The sequence below is a fragment of the Quercus suber genome, unplaced genomic scaffold (assembly GCF_002906115.3).
Source record: "Quercus suber isolate HL8 unplaced genomic scaffold, Cork oak 2.0 scaffold_35, whole genome shotgun sequence".
Lineage (NCBI taxonomy): Eukaryota > Viridiplantae > Streptophyta > Magnoliopsida > Fagales > Fagaceae > Quercus > Quercus suber.
The window spans coordinates 503465-528643 of NW_027069500.1; the positions used below are offsets into that span (position 1 = coordinate 503465).

The 25179-nt window shown below is 40.6% G+C and overlaps 3 protein-coding genes across 3 annotated transcripts in view; 2 read left to right on the top strand and 1 right to left on the bottom strand.

The window, feature by feature from the left end:
• The window catches only part of LOC111988203 (cyanogenic beta-glucosidase-like), a 25034-nt gene extending 21803 nt beyond the window's left edge, over window positions 1-3231 (top strand). The window contains exons 6-7 of the mRNA XM_065770742.1: window positions 2716-2861; window positions 2958-3231. Coding sequence (XP_065626814.1) covers window positions 2716-2861; window positions 2958-3231 — 420 coding nt within the window. The remainder of the gene's footprint in view (window positions 1-2715; window positions 2862-2957) is intronic.
• Window positions 3232-6950: 3719 nt separating this feature from the next.
• On the top strand, window positions 6951-8265 carry LOC136066422 (uncharacterized). Its single transcript, XM_065770710.1, has 3 exons — window positions 6951-7161; window positions 7242-7645; window positions 7726-8265. The coding sequence occupies exons 1-3, from the start codon at window positions 6951-6953 to the stop codon at window positions 8263-8265; spliced, it is 1155 nt and encodes a 384-aa protein (XP_065626782.1).
• A 1415-nt stretch (window positions 8266-9680) lies between these two features.
• Window positions 9681-14648, bottom strand: LOC112038724 (uncharacterized). The gene has a single exon (XM_065770743.1). The coding sequence runs from the start codon at window positions 14646-14648 to the stop codon at window positions 9681-9683; it is 4968 nt and encodes a 1655-aa protein (XP_065626815.1).
• Between the last annotated feature and the right edge of the window lie 10531 nt (window positions 14649-25179).

Below are 25179 nucleotides of genomic sequence, written 5' to 3' on the forward strand. Positions count from 1 at the left end.
GGAGAGAGAGAGAGAGAGAGAGAGAGAGAGAGAGAGAGAGAGAGAGAGAGAGAGAGAGAGAGAGAGAGAGGTTTAAGTTACACCTGGTATAACTCCATAAGAATTACACATTTTTTAAACCACAGATTTCTAAAAGATCAAACGATTAAAAGAAAACACTATTATTCATTTTTATATCATTAAATACTTACCAAATTAATAGCATCTTCATTATCTATTTCCTTATTAATTGCTAATTGTGTTTTTTTTTTCCCTCTCTCTTTAGTCTTTACTAGTATGTAACCCCGTGCTATTGCACGGGACTGGTTAATTGTAATGATGCTATTAGCCAATTTTTTTGATTTTGTTTTTTTGGGTTTATCACATGGATAATAGAATTAAATCAAACAATGAAAAATATATATTGCATTTTATTATTTAAGTGATGATATTGGTCTTTTTTTTCTTTTTTTGGTTTATCATACATAGGATAGCATTAGATAAAACAATGAATAAAAAAAGAGAATATTGCATTTTATTATTTAAGTGATGCTACAGTAAAGAAAAAAGAGAATATTGCATTTTATTATTTAAAATATATAAAGGGACATTAAAAAATAAAAACTTATCATTGAGCTTGGAATCTTCTTGGAGGCATCAATGAAGTGCTAATGTATGAGAGTGTGAAGTAAGGAAGAGTGGGATTGAACATTGTGTTTGAACCCGGCCTTGCTCTAAGAAATCCGTAAGGAGAAGGAGAGGGTAATGTGTGAATCTAGTTGATAGAGGTTGAGAGAAGAGGAGACATAGGATGACGATATGTAATTAGGAGGAGATGATGTTTTACTTTTATAATCTTTTTCGTTGGACTCCTTGGTTCTAGTTGTGGAATTAGAAGAGCTCCAGACTCTATTGAGATCACCCATAAAAGTGTGTAAGTGAGATGTTCTTGCTTAAGCCAATAAGTATTATCATTGTGGTTTTCTTGGCTTCCGTATTAAATGTTAATGCATCATTTATTTGGGCACAAAAATTAGAAAATTTAAATAAGATACATGACACAAAATTGGAGTCCAATTTATAATCTCCATAAAAGTGTGCAGGTAAGATGTTCTTGCTTAGGTTAATGAGTATTATTATTGTGGTTTTCTTGGCTTCCGTGTTAAATGTTAATGCATCATTTATTTGGGCACAAAAATTAGAAAATTTAGATAAGATACATGACACAAAATTAGAGTCAAATTTATAATCTAATTAGGTTTTTTTTTTTGAGGTTTGGTTAGGACAAGTGACGCAAAATTGAGAATTCAATTGAAATCTAATTGGATTTTCTTTCTACTTCACCTATTATTATATATATAGATGTACAAAATTGATCTAATTTGATATAGATAACTTTTTATTTATTAAATAACTCTTTGGACTTTGGAGGGTCAACTCATTCTTAGTGGTCAAATAATTCTTTTTCAGTGCCTAAGTACTAAAAAGTTTAATTTTAACAAATAATAAATATAAGATTAGAATTTTTTTTTTAAATTGTCAGATATAGGAAATTTCATTTCATTTTTTTTTTCATTAAGTGTTTTTTTTTTTTTTTGGAGATGAAGTATTTTAGCATAAATATACGAGCCCGCATCGAGAACTTTCACAATAAAATGCATCTATCTACGAGAGAAAAATGACTTGGATGGATCCAAATAAAAGTTTGCTCTTGGTGTCAAAGTCATATAATGGGTCATACAACTAAAATACTCATACACGTCACTTTATAAAGTATAAACCCATTTCTCTATTCTAATGGTTTCCAGGATCTCGCAATCCGTTGACCTTAGACTGTAGAATTCAGAGTGAGTGTTGTTTGAATCCTTGGAGTAACTAGTGTACTTCCAAGGCTTGTAGGGCTTTGTTTCTTGGGGTTCTGGGAAACAGTGAGTGCTTTGAGTGGTCTATCTTATTAGAGTTCTAATGGAGGACATCACGAACAGTTGGAACAAGCTTTCCCTCTCCGATAGAGAAGGAGGCGAGTTCAGATTCCAGGCATAGCATAAGTCTCAAGAGTTCTCAATTGTGGCTAAGTTCTTCACGCCTAGAGCTCTGAATGTGGAAGTGGTAGCGCATACTTTTAACCCGATTTGGCGATCTAAGAATAGCTTCCAGATTCAAAACCTTGGTGAGCACAAGCTATTGTTCGTCTTTGATAATAAATCAGAGGTCGATAAGGTTATACACAATGAGCCATGGAGCTTTGATAAGCATGCTATTGTACTCCATTCGTACAATAAAACCCTCCCGCTACGAGACCTAGTTTTCAGAGACGTGGTTTTCTGGGTCCAAGTGCATGATATCCCGATTACTTACATGAAGCAGAGGACGACAGAAGATTTATGTGCTAAGGTTGGCGAGGTGATATGTATGCCTGAGGATTCTACTTTGAGCAGACATGGTTTCATGAAGGTATGGGTTCGAGTGGATGTCACTCAACCCCTTTGCCATGGTAGGGTTGTGACACTGGAAAACAGTGAGCAATCATGGGTAACCTTTAAATATGAGAGGCTGCCTAATCTTTGTTACTGGTGCGGATGCCTTGATCATGCTGATAAGGATTGCGAAGCTTGGATCCAAAGTAATGGTACTCTCAAAACAAAGGACAAAAGGTATGATTCTAGTATTAGAGCCCTGCCTTTTTATGCATCGAAAAAGAATATTGTCTGTGTGCTTGGATTTTTTGAATCACAGAAACTGAAGATCAAAGAGAGGGCTGGTTTTCCAGTGAAGCCAAGTCGAGGAGGGCAATCGGATGTCTCGTGCCGGTTGAAGGAAAAATTAGGGATGGAAGGTGCAACTGATACGGAGGACATTAATGCAGATTTGAATCCAGACAGGTCAGACATTCCGGTTTCCACGCCTATTACTTAGAGCTATAATCATGATATTAAATATGATAAAGTCAATCCCATTATTACGGAGCACACGTCCAGGGATTTTGATTTGCATGGGGATATCCTTCACGAAGATGCTACACAGGGTGCCACGTTGGACTCAATAGGCTGTAAACATCCTTCTGGGCCAACTTCAATAAGCCCAAATAATAAAACACCTGTTGTGAAGCCAAGCCTCATAAGTGATACAACAGCTAAGTGGGTTAGGATTACTCGGCCCAATAGCTCATGCAAAGATGCTAAAAACAACGCTCAACTTGGAAAACGCCACAGTGAAGCTTTCCCCTCTGAACTTTCAGCAGCAAAGCGTTGAACACAGAGTGATGAAGTCCCTCAATCACGTTCTTTTCCAACGGTGGAGGCTGTCCAACAGCCCGCCGATCACAATGAGTTGGTTATGTTGGAACGTGCGGGGGCTTGGGAACCAACACACTGTTCATAATCTTGCATCGATGATGCAGGCGCAAGATCCTGCTGTCGTGTTCTTGGCCGAGACATGGGCAGACAAAGATAGGTTGTTGAAACTATGTGATGAGATGCATTTTGATGATGTATGGGTTGTTCCGAGAGAGACAAGGGCAGGTGGTTTGGCTCTACTTTGGCGGAATTCAGTTTAGATTGATGTGGACTCCTCCTCCCTTGACCATATAGACATTATTGTCAATAAAGGGAAGGAGAACTCATGGAGGTTCACGGGTATTTATGGGATGCTAAAAGCTAGTCAGAAAAGTGAGACATGGGATTTACTCCGCAATCTTCAGCAGAAATACTCCCTTCCATGGTTATGCGCCGATGACTTTAATGAAATCCTACTGTCACATGAGAAGTTAGGTGGGGCACTACGTAGTGAAGCAGCATGAGGGAGTTTAGGGAGGTTATGGATGACTGTGGGTTTATGGACCGAGGTTATGTGGAGAAAAAATATTCTTGGAGAGGCAAACGAGGAGAACACATGGTGTTGGAAAGGTTAGATCGTGCTCTTGCAACTCATTCGTGGCTTGCTTTGCATCTGGGCACAAGAGTACAATGTATTCGGTCCGAAGCTTCTGATTATTATCCTATAGTCATTAATCCTGAAGGAGTAGCAGTTAGACCTTGTAAACCCTTTAGGTTCAAACAAATTGGCTTAGTTTTTGTTTTTTTTTTAATTCATTTTTTATACATGTTTAATATCAAACTAGACTGCTTTTGTACAAGTTAGCCCCCCAAATGTTTGAGTTAGTCCAATGATGCTCTTAAAAACTAATAGAATTTGTCAATTAGTCTAGAAGTTATAGAGACAAGATAGTTTTTGTTTTTTCTAATTCGTTTTTTGTACATGTTTAATATCTTTGTATAGTATTGGAGTTTAAAAGATGATAAATTCTCCTAAAAAATTATCTTGCGAATATACATATGTGAAAGTTATTAGTTTTATTCACAATATATTCATAAATTATGACCTACTCTAGTATCAAAATATTAATATTTATATTTGTGTATGTGCGTTTACGCATATGTGTGATTGTTTATCTTGACTCAAGACTAACATATTAGTAAAAAAATTTGGCCCCCCCAAACAAAAAATCCTGGCTCCGCCCCTGCTCTGGGATATAGAACTGGACCAATTCTGATTAATCTACAAACAATAAATTGACAGATTCTAGAGCATCCACGCAATTATATAATAAAATAAACATAATTAATTAAATAAAAATCAAGCTTCCAATAATATGCACCAAGTCATGTGCACATAAAGACCAGCATTGTAGTTAGTAGGGAAATCGATAAACAAAAACAGAGTTTTATTGGTTTCCTATCAAATGTAAACTAGGAATGCAGAAAAAGTGGTACCATTTTGAACCACAAACTTTATCTCTCACAATAGCTAAAATAAATTCAGCCTAAACTGTAAATATAAATAACTTTTTTCTCTATAAACTTTATATCAAACAATAACTTAATGCATTTCAAATGGTCCAACAATAAGAAACAGTGATCAATCTGCCAATGGTTTGATAATATAAAAAAAAAACCGGCTTCAATCTACCAATGGTCTAAAAATAAAAAATACTAAAAAGTTAATAGTGTGCCAATGGTTCTGCCAATGGTCTAAAGAAAAAAACCAGCTTCAATCTGCCAATGGTCTAATGATAAAAAAAATACTAAAAAGTAAACAATCTGCCAATGGTCTAACAATAAAAAATTGTCTTTGATGATGCTGAAAAAATCAACAGTGAATTGCACAATGCTCGTACCCTCGAAACGATACCTGCACAGAGAAAAGAGGACCTAACAGAGAGCACCGGTGTAGTGCCGGCCAAATACCCTCCGAAGGTTAAGTTAGAAAGTATGCTCACAACTCTAGAGTGCTAGAGAGGGTCAATTATGCGTACCTCGGCTTATGAGGGTATTGGGGCTTTTATAGTGGCTTGAGATTGACATCCCTTCCTTGATGCGGAAGTCTTTTCCTTATAGGACTCTTCCTGTGGAGTCCAAAACGTGATGAACAAGTCTCCTCCTTACGCGGAAGATTTTTACCAAGTATACCAGATCTCCGAAGTCCTACTAGCGCAAGGACTCTATTTGGGCTCTTACGAGAATGGGCCAAAATATCCCTCCTTAGGGGCTCAACAGGCCCATGGATAATCTAGCCCAGCATAATTCAGCCCGTCTGTGTCCGGCCCGTTCACAATAGGTCCGTCCATATAGGGCCGTGCAAACGATGGATCCGTCTACTTGGGCTTAAGAGATTTTTCCCCTTTCAGCTGCCCCCTCACCCGATGGGTCCGTCAGCACATATGTACGGACCCATGGGGTGAAGGATTTAAAACTCGGTAGCCTGTCTGTAATTTTTCATCCGTACAATGCTGAGTCAGGGGCTGGCGCATTAATGCGTTGTGCCAAATGTCAATCTGTTAGTGGCTGTTGTTTTGGAACGAGGCGTCGCTTCGTCTTCCGTGCACTCCCAGTATAAATATTAGGCCTCCGCCTCTCATTTCTCCACTTGCTGCTGGAAGAGATTTGTCAGAGCGAGTCCGTCACGTCTGTCAGAGCACAACCCGTTCACTCAAGTATCCGTCACTCGTCGTATCCAACTACAAGTTCCTGGTGAGTTATCTTATATCCGTCCTTCCTTTTTTCTTTATTCGCACTTTAATGAGTCCGTCGTTATCTCCAACCCGTCAGAGTCTTAGGCTTTTTAATTATATGTAGGAAATGTCTAGTGCGTCAAGTAACCAGTCGGTCGTTCCCGACGGGGCGGACTACGAGGGGATATATCCGTCAGGTCCCAAAGACCACGACGTCTCAAGCGAGAGTAGTCCGTCGTCATCTTCCTCGTCCTCAACATATGAGGGCCTGGAGATGATTGAAGCCCAGGAGGTTCCAGATGACGAAGAACAAATAGTGGGGTCCGTCGTAGGGGTTGATGGACTTAGGGAGTTCATCTTGCCCCCAGAGTGGACGGTCCACGCTTTTATGTCGACCATCAAGGAGGGTCACTTCAACACAATAAGGGACCGCTACCAAATTCCTGACCATATCCCAATCCGTCTACCTTACAAGTCGGAGAAGTGTTATTACGAAGGAGTGGACGGAGTGGGCGTGTACGAGTCGGTGTTAAAGGCTGGGTTACGGTTCCCATTGAGTTCACTACACCGCGAACTCTTAAGTTACCTAGGCATATCCGTCAGCCAGGTATCCCCAAACGCCTGGAGGGTCTTTATTGCCATGGAGGTCCTGTACGGAGCCATGTCGGACGGAGCGAGGAGGCTCACAGTAAGAGAGTTCCTTCATTGCTACCGTCCAGACGAAATAGATAAGTCAAGGGGCATGTATAGCTTCGTCCCTAGGAGTCCCGTTCTGAAAGTTATCTACGAGACCCCGGACTCAAACAGGGACTGGAAGAGTCGTTACTTCTTCATGGAAGGAGACGACTGGATGAGTCATGCAGGGGAGACGGACTTCATGCCCGTCGACACAGTTTGGGGCATTTTAAACTCATCTGGTATGGTCCGTTGTAAACCACTCCGTTCATTTATGTAAATTGTAATGTTTTTAACCTCCGTCTTCTATTTTGCAGTTCGACGGCGTCCCCAAGTTACACTCGAGGAGTTTAGTTTCCTTGAAAAGATTTTTTCCAAGACAACTCCAGAGGAGAGGACGTGGGCCAAGCTCGTCAACCTCAATACTATTCATTGGTATTGCGACGGTCCTGAACCCACCCCGGCAGCCCTAAAGTACGAGAAAACGACCCGTCTGCGTAAGTCCGTCCTCCTTTTGCCATTTTCACTCCCTTTTTTTTTATTATTATTGCTCCATAATCCGTCATCCTTTTTTCAGAGATGGAGGATGCCAAGAGACGAGCGGCCATAAGACTTCAAGCCGCGAAGAACAAGAAAAAAGGGACGGACGCCATGGGGACGGGCTCTAGCAAGCCCTCTCTAAAACGGAAGCTGCCTATGAAGGGTGACGGTCCGTCTAAGCAGCCCAAGGTTCCTTTGGACCCAGTCCTTGGCTTGATGGCTGAGGGGAGCAAGTCAGTCCCTCCGTCCAAGCACGGTAAAGGCAAAGGGCTGATGACGGGTCAGCCAGGCGAGCAGAAGAAACCACCCGTCTTGCTCCGCGAGGATTCCAAGTATGCCTTGGAAAGGATGTCGTCGATCATCACTACCGACGACTTCGAGGATCTTGGGAACCACTCGACGGAGGCGATGGGAGAGACGGCCCTCTTCAGCATTGCCCAGGTAATGATCCGTCCACCTTATTCCGTCCGTTCATCCCTTTCTTGCTTTATGTTTTGCTAACTTATTTTTACCGTCTTCAGGCTATGATCATGACGAAGGGCCTCATGGGACGGTGTCTTAATCAAGAGACGACCATTGGCCGACTCCGTGAGAAGGCCAAGGTGACGGAGGGGGATCTGCTCGACCTGAAGGCCTGGAAGATCACTCACGAGAAAAAGCTGGGGATGGCCGAGACGGCCCGGGATGAGGCCGTTCAGATGGTTGAAAACCTGAAAAAAGCCTTAGTGGACAAAGACAACGAGGTCCGTCATGCCAAGGAGGAAGCCGTACGAGAGTACCGTGACTCCAGCGAGGTTATCGCGGAGCTGAGTGTAGTCTACAATGACGGGTTTGACGATGCCCTCCGTCAGGTGAGGAGATTATATCCTGACCTGGACTTGTCTGCCGTTTCCGTCTCTGCCCCGGAGCCGTCTACTGCCCAGCCTGCTCAGACGGAGGATACCGACGCTCTTTTTGATGAGGATGGCGTCGTCCGTGAAGCTCCCTTGGATCATACCGCTGTGGATAGCAAGGTCAAAGATGCTGGGGACCGTCCAGATGTAGAAGAAGACGGAGCTTGATTATGCCAGCTCTATTTTGTAATAAATTTTTTTTTTTTTTTTTTTTTTTGGAACAATTTATGACACCCGTCATGTTTTACGGGGTTTATTTATACATTGACTGTCATGCTTTTTATAAACTAAGTCCGTCATTTCTGTGGAATGCTTTTTTTTTAACGTATTTTTATGCTTAATTGAGGTCCGTCCTGTTTATTATAGTACGTCCCCCACACTATTTGCTATTGAATGGTTCGAACATGTCCGTCATGTACGATTTGAATCCATCCATCATGTCGGTTTGTTTATTGAACATGCTTTTTCTGCATAATTTGAAACCAACCGTCAGGTAGGCTATGCTTTGTGCCAATCCGTTGGGTATCGCACTTCGTGTTTTTTTTTTTTGTGAGGTCTGTCCGTTTAGCGGATGTTATCTTGGGTTCGCTTATTGTACGGAGTTTGTGGAGTCCGTCTGATCCTTTTCAAGTCCGTCTACTATTTGGCCTAGTGGCTTTTAGTCCTTATAGGATGGTCCTTGTCCTCTTGGGATGATCCGTCCACCTTGTGGATGGTTTCATTTGTCCGTCCATTTATGGACTTAAGTTTTCATCCTCCTGGGATGATCCGTCCACCTTGTGGATGGTTTCATTTGTCCGTCCATTTATGGACTTAAGTTTTCATCCTCCTGGAATGATCCGTCCACCTTGTGGATGGTTTCATTTTTCATCCTCTTGGGATGATCCGTCCACCTTGTGGACAGTTTTATTTTTCATCCTCTTGGGATGATCCGTCCATCTTGTGGACAGTTTTATTGGTTCGTCCATTACATGGACTTAGGTTTCCATCCTATTGGGATGGTCCGTCCACCTTGTGGATCGTTTCATTGGTTCGTCCATTATATGGACTTAAGTTTTCATCCTCTTGGGATGGTCCGTCCATTAGGTGGACGGTTTAACTGGTTCGTCCATTATATGGACTTAAGTTTTCATCCTCTTGGGATGGTCCGTCCACCTTGTGGATGGTTTCACTTTTCATCCTCTTGGGATGATCCGTCCACCTTGTGGATCGTTTCATTGGTTCGTCCATTACATGGACTTAGGTTTCCATCCTCTTGGGATGGTCCGTCCATTTGGTGGACGGTTTTGTCGATCCGTTTATTGTACGGATTTATACTTGGGATGGTCCGTCCATTTTTGTGGACGGCCTTCGGGACTTATGATACAAAACAGTTTCGGCAAAGTACACTTTGTTACCTGAAAGAGGTCTTTATAGGAAAATGGTGCCTGCCCCCTTTAGGCTTAAAAAGGCGCTAGTAGAGAGGTTTGTTCAAAGTAAAACATTGAAAAAGTTAAAATTGTTCTTCAGAAAATAAAAACTACTAAAAACTTTAGATATAAGCTGGAATGCTTGCGGCGGGTGAATATCTCTTCTTGCTGCATCTACTGATAATACCTCCGTAGATGCTCAGTGTTCCACGGGTGCTGCAGTCTCCGTCCGTCCATGGTTTCGAGATGATAGGTTCCTTTTCTCTGCCAAGACGAGATCTTGTATGGCCCTTCCCAGTTTGGACCAAGTTTTCCTTGTGAGGGATCTTTAGCTGCTCCTATAACCTTCCGAAGCACAAGGTCTCCGATCTGGAAGTCTCTGTGTCTGACTTTGGAGTTGTAGTATTTTGCCATGAGATTTTGGTATCGAGCTATCCTCTGTTCAGCTGTAGTCCGGGCTTCGTCGACTAGGTCTAGCTGCAGTCGCAAAGCTTCTTCATTCTTGCCTCCATCGTAGCTCTCCACTCGATAGGTTGTAAGACCTATTTCTGCTGGGATGACGGCCTCGCTACCGTATGTCAGTCTGAAAGGTGTTTCCCCCGTCGGCGTTCTCGCCGTCGTGCGATATGCCCATAAGACACTTGGTAACTCATCGGGCCATATACCTTTTGCCCCCTCGAGCCGGGTCTTGATTATTTTGAGCAAGGACCGGTTCGTGACTTCGACTTGGCCATTCGCCTGTGGATGCGCGGGCGACGAGTAATGATTCCTTATGCCTAACTCTGAGCAAAAATCTCGGAACGCCTTATTGTCGAACTGTTTCCCATTGTCGGAGATGAGGACCCTTGGTATCCCGAATCTGCATATGATATTCCTCCATACGAAACCTCTGATGTTCCTTTCCGTGATAGTTGCTAGCGCTTCCGCTTCGACCCACTTGGTGAAGTAGTCGATCCCTACCACTAAGAATTTTAGCTGTCGCGCAGCCGTCGGAAAAGGTCCCATGATGTCTAGTCCCCATTGGGCAAATGGCCAAGGGGCCGTCATGGGGGTCAGTTCTTCGGTCGGTTGCCTAATTAGGTTACCAAACCTCTGACATTTGTCGCAGACCCTGACATAGGCTTGCGCGTCCTTCTGCATCGTGGGCCAATAGTATCCAGCCCGGATCAGTTTGTGTACCAGAGATCGCGCCCCCGAATGGTTTCCGCAGATGCCTTCATGGACCTCTCTCATTACATAGTTTGCCTCCTTGTGACCCAAACACCTTAGATATGGTCGTGAGAATCCCCTTTTGTATAAAATGTCATTGATCATTATGAACCGCGAAGCCTGCACCTTCAACTTTCTGGCTGCGTCCTTGCTGTCCGGGAGCGTGCCTTCCTTTAGGTAGGCTAATAGGGGTGTGGTCCAATCGTACTCTGGATTTACTTCCTGCACTTCCGACTCACCGTCAATGATTGAGGAGTATTGGATGAAGGATAACACCCGATCGGGGGTCGTCATGGTCACTGCGGAGGCGGTTTTTGCGAGCCGGTCAGCATATTCATTCTCCTCTCTTGGGATCTGGACGAATGTGACCTGGAGGGAGTTGATCCGTCTTCTGACTTCTTCTAGGTATTTCTTCATTTTATCCCCCTTGCATTCATAGGTGCCATTAATCTGATTGACTACCACCTGCGAGTCGCAATGAATAACCATGGCCTCTGCGCCTGCTGCTTTCGCTAGGTCTATTCCTGCCAGTAATGCCTCATACTCGGCCTCATTGTTGGTCGTCGGGAAGTCCAAACGAATCATGCACTCGATTATGTCTCCGTCAGGGGTTTGAATTACTACCCCGGCGCCCCCCGCTATCCTGGTTGATGATCCATCCGTGTGGATATTCCATAGTCTGAGGGCTTGTGGCCCTTGCTCCCCTGTTTGCGTATATTCGGCGATGAAATCAGCTATGGCTTGGCCTTTTATTGCGGTTCGCGGACGGTAGTGTATGTCAAACTCGCTCAGTTCTATTGCCCACAGGGCCATCCGTCCGGCTGCTTCGGGGCTGCTCAATGCCCTTTTTAGGGGTTGATTCGTTAGGACGATGATGCTGTGGGCTTGAAAGTACGGTTTCAGTTTTCGAGCTGCGGTTATCAGCGCGAAGGCCAGCTTCTCCATGTGGGGGTATCTTTCTTCAGCCCCTCTGAACCCTCTGCTTACGAAATAGACGGGCCGCTGAGCCCCTTCCTCTTCCCTTACCAGGGCCGCGCTTACTGCCACCCGCGAAGCGGCCAGGTATAAGTAGAGATCTTCCCCTGGTTTGGACGGGCTGAGCAAAGGTGGTGAGGAAAGGTATTTCTTTAGGTCTTCAAATGCCTTCTGGCACTCCTCCGTCCACTCGAATGATTTCTTCAATACGCGGAAGAAAGGTAGGCACCTGTCTGTTGCTTTCGAAACGAACCTGTTCAAGGCGGCAACTCTGCCGTTCAGACTCTGTACCTCCTTAATCGTTTTTGGCGGTTCAAGCTCCATGATGGCCCGTATTTTTTCTGGATTGATCTCTATTCCTCTTTGGGACACCATAAAACCCAAGAATTTTCCCGCCGTTACCCCGAATGCACACTTGTCCGGATTCAGCTTCATGTTGTATGACCGTAGGGTGTCGAATGTCTCCTGGAGGTCGCTTAGATGATCATTTTCGGAACGGCTTTTCACCAGCATGTCGTCAACATAGACTTGCACGTTTCTCCCAATCTGGTGCGCGAACATCTTGTCCATTAATCTTTGGTATGTTGCCCCGGCGTTCTTGAGTCCGAACGGCATCACTTTGTAGCAAAAGAGGCCTTGGCTGGTGACGAAGGATGTTTTCTCCTGATCATGTTCTTCCAGCTTGATTTGGTTATAGCCCGAGAAGGCGTCCATAAAACTTAAGAGCTGGTGTCTGGCCGTTGAGTCGACCAGTGCATCTATCCGTGGGAGGGGATAACTATCCTTTGGGCATGCCTTGTTAAGGTCTGTGAAGTCGACGCACATCCGCCACTTTCCACTGGCCTTCTTGACCATGACCACGTTTGCCAACCACTCTGGGTAATATACTTCCCTTATAAAACCCGCCTCCAGTAGCTTTCCGACCTCTTGCGCTATCGCTCTATCCCGTTCAGGAGCAAAAACTCGCTTTTTCTGCCTGACCGGGGGGGTTGAAGGGTTCACACTTAGCTTGTGGACTATGACGGAGGGGTCGATTCCGGGCATGTCTTCATGGTTCCATGCAAAGATGTCCTGGTTTCTCCTGAGGAAGGTCACGAGGGCCTGGCGCACAGGTTGGCAGGCCAATGTTCCAATTCTGGTTGTTTTCTCTGGTTTGGACTCGTCGAGTATTACTATCTCCATCTCTTCAGCTGGTTCCGTGACCGTCCGCTGTTCTTCTAGACACATCGTTTGATGGTGATCTTCCATTTCTAGCATGGCAATGTAGCATTCTCGAGCGGTTGCCTGATTTCCCCGCAATTCTCCAATCCCATAGTCCGTTGGGAATTTGATCATTAGGTGGTATGTGGATGTTACTGCTTTCCATGAATTAAGCGTAGGTCGTCCGAGGATACCGTTGTAAGCGGATGAGCAATCCACTACGAGGAACATTACATTCCTAGTGAGTTCCTGCGGGTAATCACCCACCGTTACCGGGAGGATGATAGAACCTATTGGGAATACCCTGGTTCCTCCGAAGCCGACAAGGGGAGCGCTTGCCGGCTCCAATCGTGCTCTGTCTATCCCCATTTGCTGGAAGGCTGGATAGTATAGAATGTCTGCTGAGCTGCCGTTGTCGATTAGCACTCGATGGACGTTGTAGTCCCCTACGCGTATGCTGACGACCAGCGCATCGTCGTGCGGATGATGAAGCCTCCTTGCATCTTCTTCGGTGAATCCTATAACAGGGCTCCCCATCCGTGTGGTGTTGTGCCCCGGGCTCGTCATATGGACGTTCAGGACCGATCTTAGGTACATTTTTCGAGCCTTTTTGGAAGAACCAGTAGATGCGGTTCCCCCCACTATCATCCTTATGTCTCCCACGGGGGGTCTTGGACGCTCGTTGTCCCTCCGGGGGGCTGGCTCTTGGCGATTATGGTCCGTCTTCTCCTTGTTAATGAATTTCTGCAACTTCCCTTGTCTAATGAGAGCTTCAATCTGGTGCTTTAGGTCGTAGCATTCGGCCGTGTCGTGGCCATGGTCTCGGTGGAAACGACAATACTTGTCTCGCGACCGTCTACTTGGGTCGCTCTTCAGTTTTCCCGGGAATGTCAGCTTCTCCTCGTCTTTGATTTGCATCAAGACTTGGTCAATCGGGGCGTTCAGGGGAGTGAAACTAGTGAACCTTCCACTCGGGGGTTTCGAGCGTCTGTCGTCCCTTCTGTCCCCTGTCCTCTGTCTTTTCGGCCCTTGGTCCTGGCGCATGTCCGCCTGGCGGTCTCTCTTCTTGGGCCTTTCCTCCCGCGCAAGCAGCGCGTCTTCAGCGTTCATGTATTTGGTGGCCCTGTAGAGTACTTCCGACATGGTTTTGGGGTCGTTTTTGTATAGTGAGAACAAAAACTTGCCCTCCCGCAATCCGTTCGTGAAAGCTGCCACCAGTATCTTGTCGTCGGCTTCGTCAATTGAGAGGGCTTCCTTATTGAAACGGGTTATGTAAGATCTTAGCGTCTCGTCCTCTCTCTGCCTGATGCTCATCAAACATGCTGTAGACTTCTTGTACCTGTGTCCTCCTATGAAGTGCGAAGTAAACTGAGCGCTTAGTTCCTTGAAAGTGCTGATTGAGTTCGGCGTCAGCCGACTGAACCAGATCCTCGCGGAACCCTTCAATGTAGTTGGGAAGGCCCTGCACATGATTTCGTCCGGTACCCCCTGTAGATGCATCAAGGTTTTGAAAGTTTCCAGGTGATCAAGAGGATCCTTCATCCCGTCATAGCTATCTATATTCGGCATGCGAAACTTGTGGGGCAGGGGGAAAGAGTTCACGGCAGCAGTGAAGGGTGAATCGGTACGATTGACCAGATCGTCAAGGTCACTGGATACTCGCCCCTTGAGGGCGTTCATCATGACCTCCATTTGTTCCCTCATGGCCTGCATCTCTGCAGCTATATGTGGTGGAGTCGCATCCGTGAGGGATGGCATGCTCACATGCTGCCCTTCCGGCCTGCTTGGGGCGTGGCTGCCCTCAGGTCTCTCCTGATTCCTGTTTGGAGCACTAGTCCCTTCCTGATCTTCCGGTCGGCCATTTAGTGCTGCATTCTTCTGGCGCAGCTGTTCTTCCAAGTCGAGGTTCCGTTTGGTGAGACGCTCCACGGCGGCACCGAGAGTTTGAACTTGTCTCTCGAGGGCAGTCGTGGGTGGTTCCTCTCCTTGTACGTCATTAGTAGTTGCCATTGAGCGAGTGAGTACCATGCAACCTTTTGGTCCGGGAAACGATAATGTGGCTTAATCACTTAGAGGCGTTTTCCCACAGACGGCGCCAACTGATGATGCCGAAAATATCAACAGTGGGTTGCACAATGCTCGCACCCTCGAGACGACACCTGCACAGAAAAAAGAGGACCTAATAGAGAGCACCGGTGTGGTGCCGGCCAAATACCCTCCGAAGGTCAAGTCAGAAAGAGTGCTCACAACTCTAGAGTGCTAGAGAGGGTTAATTATGCGTACCTTGGCTTATGAGGGTATTGGGGCTTTTATAGTGGCTTGAGATTGACATCCCTTCCTTGATGCGGAAGTCTTTTCCTTATAGGACTCTTCCTGTGGAGTCCAAAACGTGATGAACAAGTCTCCTCCTTACGCGGAAGATTTTTACCAAGTAAGAGAAAAGAGGACCTAACAGAGAGCACCGGTGTAGTGCCGGCCAAATACCCTCCGAAGGTTAAGTTAGAAAGTATGCTCACAACTCTAGAGTGCTAGAGAGGGTCAATTATGCGTACCTCGGCTTATGAGGGTAATGGGGCTTTTATAGTGGCTTGAGATTGACATCCCTTCCTTGATGCGGAAGTCTTTTCCTTATAGGACTCTTCCTGTGGAGTCCAAAACGTGATGAACAAGTCTCCTCCTTACGCGGAAGATTTTTACCAAGTATACCAGATTTCCGAAGTCCTACTAGCGCAAGGACTCTATTTGGGCTCTTACGAGAATGGGCCAAAATATCCCTCCTTAGGGGCTCAGCAGGCCCATGGATAACTAGCCCAGCATAATTCAGCCCGTCCATGTCCGGCCCGTTCACATCAGGTCCGTCCATATAGGGCCCGTGCAAATGATGGATCCGTCTATTCGGGCTTAAGAGATTTTTCCCCTTTCAGTCTTCAATCTGCCAATGGTCTATCAAAAATAAATAGTCTTCAATCTCTAACAAATAAATTTGCATAGTCTTCAATTTCTATCCAAAATTCTTGCACGCTAACTCCAGTCTATTTAGTGGTTTTGCCAATATGATGCTCTTCTTGGATAACATCAGAAGTAGCTATTGAAACCTATAAATAATAGCAAAAAATAATTGTCACAGACTGTAAACAAATTTATGTGCCTACAAGATTGACATATTATAGTGGAATGTAACATATCTTACTTTATTTAGGCTTCCAAGTGACTCAACTTGTCTCGCCTCACAATCTTTTTTTTGTAAGCCACTACCATGTTTTTTAGCATGTGTTGTTTTGCTTCGAGATTTACCATTTTTCTTCTCTAATGTAGATTTCAACCTTCTCTTTGGACATCCAACAGTAGGTTTTGTTTTAATCCTACATATGCTATCACCTTGTAAAACATCCGTAGTAACATCACCATGGACCTCTATGCAACTTTCCATATTATTCGAATGACATTTTTTTCTAATCTCTTGCAATTCCTTCATTAATTTTTCAAAACATTCTTTGGCATGTTCATACATTATCTCATTCTCTGCTACAAGTGTAGAAATTTCATGAGCATTGTGACTCAAATAAGAGTAGCGTTTTCCTATTGACTCTTGAGCATTACCTTTAATATCAATGCCATGATAGTCCTTGATAGAACCGGCTTTTGCATCTTGCAACCATATTTTCAATACATAATGGACGGGAAGTCTCTTAACATTTTTTATGTTTAAGAACTTTCAAAGCATGGGCACACAGAATTCCTACAAAGCTAAACTTCTTGCAACTGCATTCCATCGAAGTAGTTGAGGCTTCATATTTAACTAGGTGCTCTTGAATTCTTTGATTATATCTGACCTTGTATTATGTGATAGTATCAGATTTATTAGCCTTGTAAATAGTACAATTAACAATCTTCATATATTCATCTTGAAACATTTGAAACATTTCTGGGGAGTACAGCTCTACAACATGTCTCAACATCTCTACATTAGACTATAAAATCGGTTTTGTTTGCCTCATTTTGAACTATGCCTGTAGTTCTTGATATCTCTTATTAGCCAAAACTCTAGAGTAATGTCCTGAAAAGAGCACAAAATCATGTCTAGGTTTCAAGTATTTCTTCAACACATTGTTTATTGACTCACTACGTTGGGTGCTTTTCATATCGGCAGTGAACATATGTCGACCATATACAATAGCCCATTTTTCTTTTACATCAAATATACTACACAACCATTTATTATCAGTAAGACCATATTCCTTAAGCATATAATCCCATGAAACAAGCCATTCATCTTCATGCTCATATAAACAATCACTAAAATCATTTGCAAATTGCTTAGATGAATAAAATACATGATGTAGATTCTTAGCAACATTCTGATAAATATGCCATACACACAAACGATGATTAGATTTAGTAAATACCTTTGCTATTGCTTTAGCCATTGTAGCAGATTGATCTGTAAATATAGTTCTTGGCTGCTTTCCTAACATTGTAGTTAAAAAAAGTTTCAAACAACCACTTAAATGACTCTATAGTCTCATCATAAAGTAAAGCTGTACCAAAGATAATTGATTGTTTGTGATGATTAACCCCAACGAATGGAGCAAATGGACGATCATATATATTTGTTTGATAAGTTGTGTCAAAACAAATAACATCTCCAAAGTTCCCATAAGAAACTATTGATCTAGCATCAGCCCAAAAAATGTTCATGATTTGACCATCATCATCAACTTGTATTGAATAAAAATAAGATGGATCTACCAATTGTATCTTATGAAAGTACTCCATCATAGCAGGTCCATCTCCTTTCCTCAAAGCCATCCTCCTCTCATTATGCACTTGATTCTTATAGTCAACATCCATAAACCCAAGATTTTCACGACCCCCAGCTTGCATGCTCAATAATTCAATGGTTTGTTTTATTGATATTCCAAACCTCTCTGCATCTTTTGCAATGGCTTTTTGAGCAAGTGAAAATTTTCTCTTCGATCTTAACATATGTTTCATTGGTGAAGGAGCAAACTCATGATTATGTTGGCTATGAAAAGAAACAACATGTAACATACCATCCTTTTGAAGATGACAAGTCATTTGTGCTAAACAACCTGTTCGTGAAATTAGGCGACGATAAGATGCATTTTCGCGACGTTTGTCAAAAACTCGTTTACCCTCTTTTGAGCAACTAAATGTTCTCCTTATAATTTGCCCCACATTTCCTCGCTTTACAGAATGTTTTCGTACACTAAAGCCGATTCGGTGAGCATATTCTTTGTAAAATTCATATGCACTATCATCACAATCAAATTTCATGCCAACTGCAGGAGTATTTGATTTGTTTGGACTTCTAGGAGTAAGTACTACTTTAGCCTCCTCTTGTTGATCAACTATCAAACCAATGAATTCATCTTCCAACACAATTTCTGGTACTTCTACAATTTCCTTGCTATATCTGCTTGGAGTATTTGATTTGTTTGGGCTTCCATGAGTAGGTTCTACTTGAGTGTCCTCTTGTTGATTAGCTATGCAACAATTCAATTCATCTTTTAATAAAATGATTTGACTAGTATCCATCATCTATAGTCAAGATATACATTCAAAATCAAATCAGAAAAAAGGAAAAATTTTATAAAAAATATTTAAAAAAATAGTATTCCAATATTCTGGACCCATTAAAGAATACTCTCAATTAATTACTTAAAAACACTACAGTTTTAGAATGTCTAAGTCTAGAAGCTTATAAAGTTTACTTACCCTTAGTTGCTTATATTTTTGAAAATCAAGTCAATATGAACAAGAAAAAAAAAAATTAGATGAATCAAAGATAAATTCAAATTTAAATGAAAAGGAATACAATTTCTACAACTCAGCTAAATTTAGTATCACAAAACCTACAACAAAACCACAGTACAAGATAGCAAATAGCAGCACTATTACATATTAGAGAAGAAGAAATACTCAAATTCATTTTTTTGTAAGTAAATTAAACAAGATTTGGTAACTTATAAACTACAGCTAGCAAATCCTCTTCAGTTTTTTAAGGAATCAAGGTTATTGTACGAGCGCCTGGGCCCCAGCCCCATTGGGCCTAGCGGCCTAGCCCACTTCCCATCCCCACTTCAGGCCTATAGCCTCGATTGGGATACCTCAGGGACCTAAGAACCGAGACGAGACCATGCTAGCTTGAATACTCCAAGCAAACCCCTCCTGATCGTCTCTAACCTGGTCGAAAGTGTTATTGCTCGGAGACATCCTACCTTCGAGAATATCGCTACCGAGCGGGTTTCTAGAGGTGGGAATCAGTTTCAATGCCATTACCACCTTTCCTGACGGAATACCCACTTTGAGATGATGGAATTGGACCCCTATTCGCACTAGTAAGAGGGAGTAATCATATCACCTCCACTTATCTTAGCCTATAAATAGAAGAAAAGAATGAGGAAAGGGGGTTGGCAATTCTAGAGAGAACACTTATAAAAATAAATAAAAAAAAAGGCTACTCCATGTATTGGGTACACACAGTTATCAATGAAGAATCAAACTAAAAAGGCTACTCCATGTATAAAGGATCAAGAAAATTATCGAACTGTGTCAAACACTTGATAATAAACATGTCAACACCAATTTTTCAAAACCTAATGGATAATTGTAAATTTAGCTTGCAAAGAAAGAGCATTCACTAACCATATACCAGATTTGTAAAATGTTCTAACCTCACATCAAGTTCTTCCTAATAGTTGAATAATTTAATCCTCACAAGTAATAAGATGTCAAATTGCAATTAGTACTTCCTCATTATGTATACAAAATAACAAATCATCATTGAGGCTTTAGTTTTCAATGTTAGCAACGTTTATCAATTAAAAGCTCAGTGAGCCACAATATCAATTATTTGTACCTGAGCCAGAATAATTTGGAGTATATATTATCAAAACCTAGCTTATTACTAATTTTTAAACATATCCCTTTTATATTTTCCACTATAAAAATAAAAAATCTACGTTGATACTACACCACCGATGCCAATATTCATTCATTTACTAAACCAAAGAAAAGATATAAATAAATTAGGATTAATAAAGACAGATTCAGTGGTTAACCCACCATGATACTAACAAAGTCATAATCACCTTTGAAAAGGTTTTCAATAAATAACATTAACGGTGAAAAATAAAAGCATGTTGATTTAGACATTGTTTCAAAATAGTTGGTGGGCATTGAAAAGTAAATGCAGAACGAAATGAGAGAGAGAGAGAGAGAGAGAGAGAGAGAGAGAGAGAGAGAGAGACTCATGTGGTAAGTGTAGATGGCGATTAGGGGGTGACCAGTGGTGAGAAGTCGATGAAATAGAGAGGGATTGCGTTTCTGGGTTTACACAGAAGCCGGAGAGAAAGAGATAATACGTATCTGTGTTTTAGTTTTTTAGTTTTTATTTTTTTAATCGGTGGTGTAGTTAACTAGGGTTAGTTGGGTTAAGTTTCTTAAGTAATCATATGCAATGCACGTGCCATTTTTTACTATTAGGTTCTAAATGTTTAGAACAATTGGCAAATCGTGAACACAAACTTGTCTAGATATAGATCTTAAAGTCTATAGGTTTTATTAGACAATGCTCAAGGTGATTCAAGTCAAGATTCAAGAACATACAAGCTGCAAGAAGAAGACTTCATATTCGGCCTGGTTCAATCGATCGAAGAACAGGCTCGATCAATCGAAAATCGTATTTGCAGAATTTTAAGTCGGCCCAAATAGTAGCTCAAGCCCATTAAGGATTAGGGTTTCAGATCTAATTCTCCCACTATATAAAGGAAACCCTAAGCCACGTTTTTGAGAGCTTTTAGAGAGAGAGAAGAGTGTGCCTCTTTTGTATCTAAGGTTTTGTACCCAAACCTCTCCAAGTTCTTTGTTGCTCATATTGCTGTTTTGTGTAAATCTCTTGTGAGATTTAGAGGAGCTTTCCTTTACACAAAACTTAGGATTTTCAAGGTAGAGATTACTTCAACATCTTGATGATCAACTCGGTTGCTGCCATTGGAACTTAAAGAATAACAAGCGTGGGTGCTTGTAACTGATTGGAGAATCCAAGAAAGAAGGAGTCCATGGATTCGGAGCTTGCACGTGGTCATGTCAGTAAGTTTTACTGGTAGGTAGCATTAGAAAGTCAAGCGGGAAGCTTGTAAGTCCTTTGTATGAACTTCGATTCTTTCGCATAGTGGATTCAGGTTTACCTTGAGGATAGCTAAGTCAAATCCTCCCCAGGTTTTTACCGTGTGGTTTCCTGGGTGATCATATCATTGTGTTATTTATATTTCCGCTGCTTTATATTTTTGATATGATTGTATGTTTGTGATAACCTAGAATTGTATAATTTGACTAAGTTAATCACTTGACTAATTAACTAGTTTAATCTGGTTGGTTTAAGGGGTCTAAATTTATAACAAGTGGTATCAGAGGGGGTAGCTCTTCTTGTTGTAGATCTTTTGATCTAAGAGCTGATCCTTGACCCCTGTTATCATGGATAATTTGAAGTGTCTTTCTGCTCATAATTGTGATAATTTGAATAACAAGGACACTATTGTTTCTGTTGATTTTTTTGATGCTTTTGAAACTTTTCGTAAGGAATTATCTAAATCTTTGAAAATTTCTAAGAAATTCAAGGAAGAGTTAAAATTGGCTAATCTTGAAAAAGAGGATTTGATTGTGAGATTAGATGAGTCTAATAAAAAGAATGAATTTTTGAGAAATCAAATTTCCTCTCAAGATGAGAAGATGAAAAGTTTGGAACAAGAGTTAGTTGAATTTAAAACTAAAATTGAAAATTTGACTAGTACCAAGCCTGTTGTTGATAACAGAAGTGTTTCTGTTTCTCTTAAGCCTAAAATTGAGAAAGTTTATATCCCTCCTTTCAAGAGGAATAATAAAGAAAATGCTTATTTTGCTAGGTTAGACAAAGGTAAAAGTTCTGATGTAAACGCTGAAGTTTCTAAACCTATGTCTAAACCTACTGTTAGAGAGCATAATAAATCTATTTCTGTGCCTACCTATCACCTTTGTGGTGTTGTTGATCATATTGGATCAAACTATTCTTTGTTAAGGCAAAAACCAAAATATGAGACTAGATTTGCTGTTAGGAATACTGATATTCCTAAATTTATTCATGTTTGCCACTTTTGTGGTGTTCGTGATCACATTCGTCCTAATTGTCATAAATTGAAAATTAAGTATTCTTTGTTTTAATCTAAGAGATGTGATGATATTTCTCCTACCATAAGTCTATATAAATTGTTTCATATTCTTTTGAAAAATTTGAGCTTGTTGACTTATGAAAGGAATTTGCAAGATTTTAGTCTTTCTTAGAAGATTGGTGCAATCCCTCATATACACTCTACTTCTTATGGATTTTCACCTACAAAGCCGAAGACTCGTGCTATATGGGTGAGAAAAGATTCTCCAAGGTGAGTGTTGCTGACTTGTCCTTGATTTAATTCTTTCAATTAATTGTGGACATGTCTTGTTTCTGTTTTTGGTTGTTTTGTTTTTTAGATTGTTTTTTATTAAAAAAAAATCCAAAAACATTGAAAAATTTCAAAAAGACCAAAATATTTTATTTTGTGTCTTATTTTATTTTTCTTGAGGATCACATGAATTATGATATCTCTCTCTTGATTTAGAACATGCTTGACATTGTGGAGAAATTTGAATAGTTTGTGTTTCATTAGTGCTAAGCTATTTTTGATTTTGTGAGTATGTACTAGTTTGTACATGTACTTAAGGGTTAATTAAGAAATTGATATTTCTTGTTTGTGTACCCCTTATAGTTTAGTAAGCACTATCATGCATAGCTTTGCATTATTCATTTAGCATAATGTGTGCTTTTGTCTTTGGTCATAAATTTTTTTCTAAACCAAAAAGTTTTTTGTGTTTTGTATTACACATCTTGGATTTATAATCAAGGATTGGCTATATTATATTTACATAACAAGTTTATGTACCTTGTTTAGCTTTGATGAGTTTATTTATTGCACTTTACTAGTTGAGCTTTGTAATGCATGTTGTGTGGGAAAGATATTTATAGTTTTTTATCACTTTGTCTTGATCTTGAAGTCACATGTCTTTGACTGTCGGACTTGTACCTTTTGAGAAATGCATAAATAACCATCTCACCACTGTTCACTAGCCAACCATGAACACCTTAGTGCATATCTTAAGATTCTGTGCTCGAGAAAGTGTAGCACATGCACAAAAAGAACATAAGGTGTAGCATCAGTTTAATTGCTTAATGCTTAAAATTGGTGTGTACTATTAGGCTTGATGTCAAATCACATAATTAAAATTGGTGTGTATATTATGAGGCAAAATTCAAAAAACCTACATGATTGCAAGCTTTTGTTCTAGGAGATGTGGGAGTTATATGATGTAACTCTTTAGGTGATAGTCTCTTTTAAATTCTATGTGATAAATTTTGTAGACTTTGTGATTAATTTCTATTCACATATCACCGCACATATATCTCAAGCTTTTACTAGTTGCACACACTACACAAGTTACTATTTACTAAACTTGGTACATTTTATTGTGTGTAATCTTGTTGTGATCATCCAAGATTAAAAGTTCATTGATTTTAATGCAAAATGTGTTTAATATTTGCGCTTTGAGGACAAATTGATTGAAAATCTTGATTTTGGAAGATCTGGGTTAAATTCAAGTGTTTTTGAAAAACTTTTCGTCTTATACTCATGCATTTTTTATAAAACAATGTGCTTTGAGGAATTTCTGCATTAAAATGCTCTATTTTTCAAAAAACTGATTTTTCCAGACTCTCAATCGATCGAACCTGTTTTCGATCAATCGAAATTGCGATTAAAATTTTTGGTTTGAGTCTGCCTGACTCGATTGATGTTTGATCGATTCTCGATCGATCGAAATTGAAAAATTTTCAGTTTCTATGTTTTTGATCAAATTTTTTTTTTTCATGCATCATTTTGTTTAGGATTCACATGCATTGCATTGTTTTTGTATCCATCTTGCAATTTTGCAGTCATATCTCTCATTGTTTTCATACATAACATGCATACACTTTGCTAAATTGGATATTCAACTTGATTTAAAAATTGATTGATTAATTTTTGAGTTTTGTACATTCTAGTATATGCTATTCCTTATGTGTGAACTGCAAAAAAAAAAAAAAAAAAAATTCTTAAAAGATATGATGGATAATCAATGTGCAAATATTTTCTCTATTTTTTTTCATGCACCATTTTTGTTTAGGATTCACATGCATTGCATTGTTTTTGTATCCATCTTGCAGTTTTGCAGTCATATCTCTCATTGTTTTCACACATAATATGCATACACTTTGCTAAATTGGGTACTCAACTTGATTTAAAAATTGATTGATTAATTTTTGAGTTTTGCACATTCTAGTATATGCTATTTCTTATGTGTGAACAGCATAAATTTTTTTTTTCTTAAAAGATATGATGGATAATCAATGTCCAAATATTTTCTCTACTCATGCAACTGTTTATGGGTCACATAGTACCATGTTTGCATTTTATTGAAAGAGAGAATATTTTTTCTTCGTGTGTATCCTCAACTTAGTTTTTTTTAAAACTTGGTTTGTGTCTTTTTATTTATCCCCACCCCTCTTTGTTTTTCCCTAAAACTGTTTTTCCCAAAACTTGTTTTGTTTTCCCTATTTTTATAGGGGAATTTTTTTTTTTAATCTTTGTGGTTCTTAGGGGGAGTTGTTGCTCTTCATAGGGGGAGTTGTCTCTATTTTCTCTTACTCTGTTGCGTATATTTTCTGTCTACCTTCTGATTAGGTAGTCTTTGTCAATACGTGACAAAAAGGGAGAGACATAAATGACCTGTTTGTTTTGTTTAGGGGGAGAATATAAAAACTTTTTGATGTATATAACTTAGGGGGAGAGTTAGAATTTATTTTGATTTATATGTTTCTTGTTTCACTTCTTATTGATTTATACTTATGAGTTCTTCATTGGTATATGTCTTTATTTTGTGTTATGTGAAATCAAGAATTTATTTTTGTTTACTTGTATTTTTCACAAATGCGTTTATGCATTTTGTTTAGTGTTTCAAGAAATATATAGGTTGATTCAATTGAGCTACTGTCTATACTTGCAACTGATGGATAGTAGTTAGGTTGAATTTGTTGTAATGGGCATTTTATTGTATTGGGTTGTTCGTTTTCCTTCACATAAACTTAAGGTTTTCAAGGTAGAGATAGTATCAACATCTTGATGATCAACTTGGTTGCTGCCATTGGAGCTTAAAGAATAAA